The 11,819-nt window shown below is 37.8% G+C and overlaps 1 protein-coding gene across 1 annotated transcript; it reads left to right on the top strand.

Moving 5' to 3' along the window:
- Positions 1 to 3,041: 3,041 nt before the first annotated feature.
- On the top strand, positions 3,042 to 10,984 carry LOC110701090. The gene is made up of 2 exons (XM_021878684.1): positions 3,042 to 3,462; positions 10,770 to 10,984. Exons 1-2 carry the CDS (start codon positions 3,042 to 3,044, stop codon positions 10,982 to 10,984), a joined length of 636 nt encoding a protein of 211 aa, XP_021734376.1.
- The last annotated feature ends 835 nt before the right edge of the window (positions 10,985 to 11,819 follow it).

The raw sequence follows: 11,819 nt of genomic DNA on the forward strand, positions 1-11,819 counted from the left end.
GTTTGCATTTTCTTAGTTGAATTTCTTTCTTTATGTATTTCTTTGTTTATTTTGTTATTTTCTCTTTTATTTGCTTGTTTTCCTTTATTTTTCAGGTTAAGGTCGTTATCCAAGTTTCCTGAGGCCTCTCCCCAAGTTTGGCATTGATTAGGATGCCTAGTGGTCTCCATTTGAAGCTCGATCATGGAGAAGTGCAAGTTCCTAAAGACCTTGAGCTGTGCATTCAAGTCGTGGGGGCATGATTTCTAGTCTTTAACCCGCAAACATGGAGTTTAGTAATTGCAAGGTTCCGTGTTTATCAAGAGCATTAAGTGGAACACACGAGGTGCATTGGTATGATAGGGAAGATGGATGCCCTGATCCCAGGCGCGCGTGGCTTGGTGGCACGGGCGCGCCTCTATCGGGAGTGGGCGCGCTTCTCTCGGGCGCGGGTGCTCCTTTTCAGGTCCCTGTTCCGTACCCATAATTGCGCGGCCACTCTCTCTCTTGTAGTTGGTTGCGCATGTTTGGGTTTATTTGGGGACGATCTAACTAATTTCTCTTAGTTATTTTTACTATATATAGATTTTCTTTCTATTTTTAAGGAAAGTTCAAATTTTCAGAAATTAGAATAGAATTAGGTTAGACTTTTAGAGAGAGAAACTCTAATTTGTAGAGAGAGAAGTTCTTGATTGAAGATTGAAGATTGATGATTCTAAGTGTTTTACTCCATTGAATTGAAGCAAGTTTGTAAGGATTTCTTCACTTTAATGCAATCTTTTTTTTTTATCTCAATTTCTTTGTTAATTGTTCAAGATTGATTGATTTTTGAATTGGTATATTTTTTATCAACATGATGATGATGAATTTGTTGCTTAGTTTAGTTTTGATAATGATTTCTATGATTAGTGCGTAGTTATCTTTATAGGGAAATTGTGAAGCATAAATGAGTACTTGATTTGTGCTAATTGGGGGAAATTGATGGAGTTGATGTTGTGATAGGTTGATTGATTAAGTGCATGTGTGTGTTCAATTTAGGACTGATCAACCTAAGTTTCTCATACTAGATTGCATTGTAGGTTCACATTGATACGAAAAATTAATTTGTGACTTGCATTTGTCAATTGATTAGGTTTGCAAGTTTCCTAGCTAGAGTCTCTCGTAGTTGGCGCTAGTTTGACCTCTAGGGATTAGCCTACCATATTCTCTTGATTGCTTAATCGATTTTCCCTCGCAACACTTAACTTAGTCATCTCCAATCCCAATTAGTTGAATTAATTACTAGTTTATTTGGATCCATACTCTAGTACTTGATAAGTTTGATTTTCGTTTCGATTGTTTGATTGATAGAATAGACACACCTCACTTCATTTGCTTCGAAATAGCTTAGCTTTGATTTTAGCATTCACCTCCCATTCTTAGTGGTTCGACCCTCGACTTACTCTATGCTTTGTGTAGGGGTGTGTTGAGAGATTATAAATTATGTTTTGACCAAGGGTAGATTAGTTTTCAACGACCTAGTCTTTTCTTCGGGTCAAAAATGGCGCCGTTACCGGGGAATGGCGTAGATGATTGCTATTGTTGTTAAGTCTATTTCACCTTATTTGCAAAAATACAAAAAGATTTTCTTTTTTAGGCTACATTTCTAGCCGTGCTACTAATAATTTTGTTTGAGATTGTGTGTGCAAGTGAACATGGGAGAAGCTCAAAGGGTTACATTGAAGGAGTTGGGCACTCCGGATGCATACAAGTATGAGAGCAAAATTGCTCCATTATTAATCCCGGATAGTGACTTCGAAATCAAGCCGACAATGATAACTTTGATTGAAAGGAGGCAATATAGTGGAGGAGTTAATGAGAGCCCCCTAAATCATCTTAAGGAATTCGAAAAATATTGCAACACTATTATGGTGAGTGGGGTTGCACAAGAGTTTATAAGGCTCAAATTATTTCCTTTTTCCCTCATAGGGCGAGCCTTGGAATGGTTGGACAAGGAGATCAAGTGTAATTCTTTAAGAACATGGGACGATGTTACCAAAGGATTCTTATACCGTTTCTACCCTCAACGGCAAAAGCTAGAACTTTGGTCCAAAATTTCAAGCAAAGGCCTAATGAAAATCTCTATGAAGCATGGGAGTGGTACAAAGAGTATCAAAGAGAGTGCCCTCATCACAGAATTCCAACTTACCAACTAATTTAAATTTCTATGGCGGTTTGAGTCCTCAAGGTAGGTCGAGCTTAGATGCCGGAGCCGGAGGCCCAATCATGAACAAGACGGTAGAAGAGGTTGTTGATGTTATAGATGATGTAGTGAGGAACTTCATGAGTTGGCAAAAGGTTGAGGAAGAGTCAACAAACGAGTGTGCCTTGGTTGATAAAGTCAATGCCATCAACAAATTTTCTACTCTACTTTCGGACTTAGGGAAGGAGGTGGCTTCTATCAAAGCTAAGCATGAAAATTCATCTTCACAAGCACAAGATCTTCCCTCCCAATTTAAGGGGAGAGGTACATCTTCTTACTCTAACCCTTTTTTCGCTTCTTGTTGCATGATTAGAGAATGTTTGGCTTGTGATTTATGCGGAAAAAATGATCATGATGCTTCTAACTGTCCAAAAGTTCCTTGTGATGGATGCTATGAATATAATGAAAATGAAAATTTGCATGTGAATTATGTTGGAAATAGTGATTTTGGATCTAGAGTTAATGCTCAAAAGAATGTTGGAAATAGGAACTATCACAACCATGGGAGCTACGATAATTATAACCAAAATAGTGGTTATAGGAACCAAGTAACCCAAGGGTTTCGTAGTAACCAAAACAAATTTGGTTGTAATGATCAAAGCTACGGCCAAGAATATGGGGATCATAACCAAGGTTATGGTAATCATAGTCAAATTCCGACAGAAATCTTGATAAGGGTAATTGGAGTAACCAAAGTAGAGGAAATTTTCAAAATAATTCTCAATGGGGTTCCTCACCCAAATGTACTCCAATAACTCAATGCCAAAGTGATGATTCCTATGATCAACAATCTCAATTTATGAGTAAGCTAGCGAATTTCATGGTAGATCAAGCCAAAAATTTGGACGATTACATATCCTCTAGTGACAAAATGTTTCATGGCCTATTAAATCATGAAAAGATGCTTGAGAACCACATCGTTCAACTAGCTAACCCCTTGAAATATTGTGCTAGCCCATCTTCTTTACCCTCACAAGAAATTGATCCTAAGGAACCGGTTTGTTCTATCACCACTAGGAGTGGTAAATTCCTTGAAGAGAGTGTTCCTAGGAAGAGTAAGGAGGGTGAAGAGGGGAGTGATTCGAGCAAAGAGAATAAGCATGAAGAGTCTAGCAAGATGAGTAAGAAATCTAATAAAGAGCAAAAGGAGAAGGAGAAGAAGAAAGATGAGGTTTATAAGCCCAAACTTCCATACCCCCAAAAGTTCAATAGGTACAAATTGGATGAGCAATTTGGACAATGTATTGAGATGCTGAAGAAAATTCATCTTTCTATTCTTTTCACCGAAGTCTTGGAACAAATGCCAAATTATATATATTTTTTTTGCGTTGTTGTATGTATGACACATTTGTATATATGTCATCATTATTATATTTTTTGTTCCGTCTAGTAGGAAAATAAAAAATAAAAAGAAAAAGAAAAAGAAAAAGAAAGTAGGAAAATAAAAAATAAAATAAAAAGAAAATAATAAAGTAGGAAAATAATAAAAAAAATAAGAAAATAAACAGAAAATAAGAAAGTAGGCAAGAAAAGGGACACAAAGTGTTAGAAGGCAAGCGTATGATTCGTTTTAAGATTTCGTGAAGATTCCGCCATTATATGAGCAAAAATACGGAAATAAATCAAACTCACATGTCGCGTCAGGGAAGATGCGCGCAACTGCGTAAGTTGCGCGCTGCTGTCGCGCGCATGTGAATTAGTTGCGCGCGGATGTCGCACGCAACTCATGAGTTGCGCGCGCCACCTGTTGGTGAACTTTCCTTTAAGCCGAAAATTTGCCCCTCTTTAGTGTATTTAAACGTGGTTTCGTGTAGGCTTTTGATCATCTCGCATTCATTCGCTTAGTAAAATAAGAAACTAAAAAGAAATAATATCTCTTAACTCTCATTCTCTCTTTTTTTGAACAATGGTGAAGACCTTTGAACAACGTTTGAAGCAATGGTTCACTTCCCTTTCAATCGAGGACAAACTAGCTTTCAAAATTTACCACCTAGACCCTCTATTGAATTATATGCAACTAGTGGTTAACTTTGATTTTCTTCATGCCGCAGTCAACCATTGGGACTCTAATCACCATCTTTTCTAGTTTAAAGGGGACGAAACTGTCCCCCTTCCTGGTGAGTTTGAGGCCTTGTTGGTTTCCCTACAAATACTCTCCCTGTGACTTATTCGCCTACCTTGTCGGATCCCAAACCTATATTCCAAAGATTTTTTTGGCTTTTCCGACAATGATATGACAACCTTTGGAACTGAAGAAGGCGTGTGAACTTGATTTAATTTATTGAACATTTTGTTGCCGCTCGTGATTACATGACTAAACAACGCTTTAAAATTCGTGCTTTATGTTATTGTCTTTTTGTTAATTGTTTACTGAGAGTAGGAAAAGAATATGGAGATTATTCCATGGTGTCCATAGTAGAGCAAATAGAGGGATGTCATTCACCCGCTCCTTTGGTTTTGGCTGAAATAGTTCTTTGTTTGAATAGCCTTAGAGGAGACCCTAACGAAAACGGTTTCACATGAAGTCCACTCCTATTGCACGTACGTTTTTTTTTCGGCGTTTATCAGTGCAAGTTACAAGGTTGCGCTGGCATGACCAGCGCAATCTTCTTCGCTGCGCGCGGAGGGCGCGCGCAACTTGTTTGGTTGCGCGCGCCACCTGTTTGTGTAAAAAATCGCAAACTGATTTTTTTTTTTCTTTTTTTTTTCCAGATTTGGCTCATGGAGCGCTTGCAAATTGTTGATCAGCCACAAAACCTTGAGGCTAATGGAGTAAAGACATTCCCTGGACGTCGAATCCTTTATAAGCATAAGAACGAAGAGGAATGGACATCATTTTTCTGTCATGAGGTTCCTAACATACGTTTTGTGATTCCTTTGTGGAACATAAATAGTATGATAGGGAATAGTCTCAATTGCCCTTACATTAGGCTTTTAGGCCTATCTAGTACTACTTATATTTTTCCTTGTAGGGTAATGAGACAATACGGGATGAGACAATTTATTCCTCCGCAAGATTGTGATGCCCCTAAAGATGTGATCTTTAAACCCGAAAGAATTCCTCGTTGGATGGAATATTGGTCAAGTCTTCCTAGGTGGGTAATACAAAATCCTACTGCGAGTATTACATTATCTTCCTTTTACAAAGCTTGGATGAATGCAGCGGATAAGGGCGAATTAAACAAGGCTGAATCTCAACTTCAAGCCGCCACCGCTTGTAATCCCCCTAAGCCTTTGATGCATTTAACCACTACTACTCCTCCTAGTGGTCAAAACAAAGGAGTGAGAAGAAAATTAGACTTCTCATCCCCTAAGGCTTGTTCGAAGGAAGCAAAAAGGAAAGCTTCCTCCAAACCCGCGCAACAAGCTGTGAAAATCAAAGAACCTTCACCAAATACTCACAAGAAAGCTCTAATAGTCAAAGGGAAAGGAAAACAGGTTGCAAAGGCCCCAATCCCTAAATTGAAAAACAATGTTTGGGTGAAAAAGAAGAGTTTAGGGGAAAGCTCTAAGGTTTCTAAAAATACTGCGATGGAAACTACTCCTCCATCATCTGTGACAATCGAGGACATAGTAAAACCTTAGAGTGTTACATAATTTTATCATTAGTTTATTTCGAATAAAGTGTAATCACTACTTTGTTTTTTTTTTGTTTACAATCTAGTTCAACAATGTCTCTCTTATGAAATTTGAATGAAATAAAATGAGCTTTATATTTTTAGATTTTAATATGACCGAATCATAAATATTGCCTACATATTCGCATTACGAAATCAGATCTTCGCGTAGTTCTAATGTTGTTTTATTTTATTTTATTTTTCTTTAATCTTTTAGGTAGAAATTTAATGAAAAATTAATAAAACCTTGTTTAAAAAGAATTAAATCAAATTTTAATTTTATTTTCCGAGTATATGGTATATTTAAGAAACACCCTTTTTTGCCGCAAGTAGAAATCGCAACTTCATTCAAACAAAAAAAATTCGGGTTCGTAGTTCGTCATCAGGTGGTGCGCGCAATGTCTTTAGTTGTGTGAGCCTGTAGCACGCAACGAAATAAGTTGCGCGTGACATCAGCGCGCAACAATTCCAGTTGCGTGCGACACCTGTGCTACGAATGTTTTGAGAAATTTTTTTAAAATTCTGTGTTATTACCCCCCCCCCCAAGTGTGAAGATTTTTTTCGTGATGTTCGAAAAAATTTGAACACTTAAAACGGTTTATTATTTCTAAATTACCCCCCAAGTGTTATGTATTTTACCGTGGTATTCGGTAAAATGCATAACACTTAGAATCTTTCAATTGAATGCTAGTTAAAATTGGTTGTATGAGTGAACAAGTTTATCTGGATTTCATATGTAATATTTCTTAAGTCGATCAACGTTTATTAATTGGCGAATTTCATCACCTCCAATATCCAATAATCTGACGGCTCCTCCTGATAGGATTTCAATTACGCAGTAGGGACCTATCCATTTAGGTTTGAATTTCCCTCTTGGATCGGTTGGTGGACTCCTAACCTCCTTTAGTGCAAAGTCACCTTCTTTTATTTTTCTGGGTTTGACTCTTTTATTGAAATGACGCGCAATGCGCCTTTGGTACACTTATACATGATGCAAAGCTCTTAATCGTCGTTCATCAAGGAATAAAAGCTCTTCATACCTCGCTCTTACCCATTCAGCTTCCGGTAGCTTACATTTGAGTACGATGCGTAGGGATGGTATTTCCAGTTCGACTGGTTGAACTACGTCCATTTCAAAAACTAAGGAGTATGGATTTACTCCTATTGATGTTCGTATAGACGTTCCATAACCCCATAATTCAAAGTGTAGTTTATTCGGCCAGTCTTTATAACTTTCTGCCATTTTCTTATGATGATTGTTATATTTTTATTTGTCGACTCTATAGCTCCGTTCATTTGAGGTCTGTATGGGGATGAGTGATGATGTTTTACATTATAACGAGATCCCTGATCACTAATTAGCAAACATTTGCACTCTGGATCTTCAACTTTGAATTGAGATCCCTGATCACTAATTAGCTCATGTGGAACTCCATATCTACAAAAAATGTTTCGTTCAAGAAACTTTGCGACATGTTTAGAAGTGATATTCACGTAAGAAGCAGCCTCAATCCACTTAGTGAAGTAATCGATGGCTACTAATACATACTCGTGCCCTTCTGCTCCTATTGGTGGGACTTCTCCAATTATGTCAATTCCCCAAGTTGAAAAAGGCCAAGGGGAAGTGAGATTGTATAGTTCGGATGGTGGAAGGTGTTGTAAATTAGCAAACATTTGGCACTCTGGACAATTTTTAACATATTGTATGCAATCATGTTCCATAGTGGACCAATAGTACCCTTATCGTGAAATTATTTTTGAAAGCATTTTACCATTCATGTGAGGTCCATAAACACATGAATATGTTCAAAATGCTCGATGAATTGCTCTAGGTGTGCTTGGTATAATATCATTGTGGAGTTCTATATTTTCCATTTTCTTAGTATATGATTTATAATCAAACTGGAGTCTCCATATACCTTTAATTTTTGCACACCTATGCTAGTTGCTGCTTCTAATCAAATAATGCACGCTTCACATTCTGCGGCATTATTAGTTACCTCAAAGTCTAGTTTAACAGAGATTGGAGTATATGTTCCCTCTTAACTTATGAGTAACACTCATACGCCACAACCTTTTTGGTTGGACGTGATGGGCGTCATAAGTGGAACCCATTTGATGAGCATTTAGGTTTATTTCATCCTACTGTCATAGCTTTCTTGCTTAATAAATGCTTAGTTTTATGCTTTGTTGCTTAGTTTTACCTTTACTCTCTTATTTTGTAGCTTTTGTGTATTTCGTTGGTTTTCTAGCCTTTTCTCCTTTATTTGCTCTATTTCCATGGTTGTAGGTATTGTACGAGGTTCGGGTCTTAATATTGGTGATCTAGTAAGGTGGAGAAAGCCTTTGGAGCGAGCTCACGACATTTGGAAAGCTCAAGATGCAAGGAAGTGGAAATTCCAAGTCTTGGCTCTTGCGCTCTCATGCCGTGCTACCATTAAGAAGTGGTGTACCCACCAATCTAGATCTTAAGCTACTGAAACTCCTAGTGTTCATCATCATCATCATCATAGTTGCGCGACCTTAGCGAACGCACGAAGCCGCGAGAATTTTGAAGAAACCCAGTGAAGCGCGGGCGCGCAAAGCTTGGGTGCGGCCGCACCACAAGGTGGCACGGGCGCACCTCCCCATGGTGCGGGCGCGCCTCCTCTTCTGCGCGGACGCGCCTCCCTGGGTATTTGTTGCTCGGTTTTTTGTGTTTTCGCGCCTCTATAAATATCTTTTTAACCCGATTTTTGGGGCAAGTTTAGAATAAGTTTCATATTACATTTAGATCATATTCTTATATTAGTTGAGAGCTTCTCTCTCTAGTTTTAGGGTTGGTTTTAGGAGTAGATTTTAGAGAGAGAAAGTGAGGAATGTCAATGGTGATTGAGAGATTGAAGATTCAATGATGACAATTGTATTGGAGATCTTCTCTATTATCAATGAGCATTTCTAAACTCTATTTCATTTATTGCTTTGATTAATATTCATGTTTGCTTGATTTGTTTTGGATTTGTTTGGATTTTGATGTTTGATCTTTGATTAGAGTAATTGATCTTGATAGATTGTTGATTCTTGTTTTCTATAGTTGTTTGTTGATTTTATGATGTTGTTAGAGTAGTTTGCTTGCTAGGGTGATGGTGAAGCATATATGACGTGATGGATTGATGTAAATTGGGGATAATTGATGGAGTTGATGATGTGATTAAATTGGTCGATTGATCATGTGCATGTGTGTAACTAATTGAAGAATAGCCAACTTTGATTGTTGCACTAGATTGCTTTGTAAGATCACATTGATACGGATAATTGATTTGTGGCTTGCATTTAACGATTGAGGTGTCTTGTGACGTTCCTAGCTAGATTTTATCGTAGTTGACGCTAGTTAGACCTCTAGGACAATAGCTCGTTATGCTCTTTTGGTTGCATGATTGGTTTTCCCTTGCATCACTCGACTTAGTCAACTTCCTATCCCAATTTGCTATGTTCATTGCTATTATATGTGAATCCTAATCCCTAGCACTTTATTTGTTTGATTTCTTCGTTTAAGTAGTTGTTAGTGTCACCTCCTTTCCTTCGTCTTCTACCTAGCTTAGGCACCCAAATTGAAAGCACTTAGATATTACCGTTCCTTTGGGTTCGACCCTTGACTTATCTCTATCCTTGTATTTAGGTTAGTTAAGTGTTTATAAATTTGGTTTGGCTTAGGGAGGATTAGTCCAACAACCTAGTTTCGACCCTTGTCTAAATGGCGTCGTTGCCGGGGAACGGTGTCAATGTTTGAGTGTTTTTTTATTGCTTGAGTCTAGGTCCTTGTTTTTACTTTTATTTTATTTGATTTTTGTTTGCTTTGTAAAAAAAATGGCATGTTTTTCTTTTCCTCAATATGTTGATGAGTCTTTTCATGCCTATTTCCATAGACTTATAAGGTTCTTGAACTACAATCATTGTAGTTATTGGGAGGCTTGTGAGATTTGCTATTATGGTTTGAATGAACAAACTAGGAATGAAGTTGAATGCATGAATAATGGGAGATTTAGAGCATTGTCAATTGATGATGCTTGGGATTTTTATGTTCGGGTTGCTAGGGGTGAATATAATAAGGGTAATCATGTTTCTATTTTTGATGTGCAATGTGTTAATTCTTCCAATGCTAGCATGATTTCCCATGATTTTTCACATGATCCCATAGTTGAACCTAGAACAAATGCTTCCAATTCTATTTCCTCTTTTGTTCATGATAACGAAGTGCATGCTCATGTTAACAAATCTCATATGTTTGATTGTTCCCCCACTCCCCAATGTGACGTATATGCTCATGATTTCAATGTCAATTCTTCCAATCTTGGTTGTACTTATTGTTCTCTTGTTGAGCCTCAATCCTCTACACCTTTTGAATCTCATTTTTCTACTTTGGAAACTCAAATTAGGCATATTGAGCTTAATGATGATCTTGGGCCTAAAGAGGAGTCGATTCTTATTTCTTAGAGAAGTCAATTGGAGGTGATGAAAAAGAGTGTGGAGCATGTTATGGAGGGAAGAAAGAGAGGTGATGAGCTAAAAAGCGAATTGCCATCTTTGATGCTTGTGTGTGAAAATTACAAACCCAATGTGTGTGTTGAGGATGATGATGGTGATTTTGAGCAACCAAGAGAGTGTGAGGATACCATTGATGAGCATTTGTTTGATGGTGAAGGAGTTGAGAACGAAGAGAGTGTTGTATTTGTAAATCCTAACCCTCCTTCCCATCTTGATGAGTCTCAAGTGTATGAATGTCTCTTCTATCCATGAGTATTTGGAATTAATTGTGGTTATGTCAAATGTGTATTTTGAGGGTAAAAGGAATAGCCGTAGCTTTTTAAGTAAGTTCATTGAGAAAGCTTCATGGGAGAGAGATGGTTTTGAGATGAATTTGCATCCATTCATGCATGGTTTTGAGACTCTAGGCTTTAAGGAAATTGAGGGAGTTGTTGTTCATGAAGGTAGTGGAGGAGATTATCTGGTTCCTCTTGGGACTTGGATGTTTGAGGGAGATGGTGATCAAGAGTGTTCCTCTATTAAGGACTCTATGATTGATTTTCATGCCCACATTGGCAATGTGAGACCTTGTGTTGAGGGAGTAGCTACCCCTTTGCCTATTTCTCATACCCCTTTCTCTTAAAGGTTTGACTACATGCCCTATTGCCCTATTTTTCTCCCTTCCTATCTCAAAGAGCCTATTGGGGAGCCCTTTTCTACGGATGATTTTAATGTCCCTCATTCCATCATTGTTGAGGAAGAGGAGAATATTGCCAACAAAAAATATTTTAGTGAGGAGGATTTGCCTTTTTCTTTTTCTTTCCATTCTTCTTTTCCCCCTTCTTCTTCTTATTTTCTTGTTTTTCCTTTTGATCCTTCTTCTTCTTTCTTTTGGCACCTCCCTTCTCACTTGCGTGCAATGATCTTGTTGCACGTTCTTTATTTGTCTTGTGCCTACTTGTTATCATATGAAATGTGTAGTAGTGCATTTGACAAGCTCTTGCGATCGTTGCAATATTATTTTATTAGAGCGGTCAAGCTTGGACCTTAAGCACGCCTTTCTCGGGAAGTAACCCGTGTTTTAGATTAGATTTTCCTCTTCTTTTTAGAATAGATTTTCTCTCATGGAAATGTTTCTGTGACTTTTGCTAGGTGCATGAGTTGATATACTTTGATGCTTCGATTTGGATCAAGAATCAAGGAAGGTTGACTCCTATTTTTGCTAGCATATGGAAACAAGGTTCAATTCTTGAGAAATTAGCTTTGAAAGGTTTGATTGGGTCATTAGTGGGTATTTACACCCACTGAATATCCGGTAATATCCTTCCTTGCTCTTTCTCTAATGGATGATGACTAGTTGGACATATGTTATTTGGTTGGATTGATGTCCTTGTTTTCCCCTCCCATGGATTATATGATTTATGTTTGAGTGTATTGTCTTATTCAAGCTTGGGGGAGGGTATTATATCATGTTTGGT

Source organism: Chenopodium quinoa, unplaced genomic scaffold, assembly GCF_001683475.1.
Source record: "Chenopodium quinoa cultivar QQ74 unplaced genomic scaffold, ASM168347v1, whole genome shotgun sequence".
Lineage (NCBI taxonomy): Eukaryota > Viridiplantae > Streptophyta > Magnoliopsida > Caryophyllales > Amaranthaceae > Chenopodium > Chenopodium quinoa.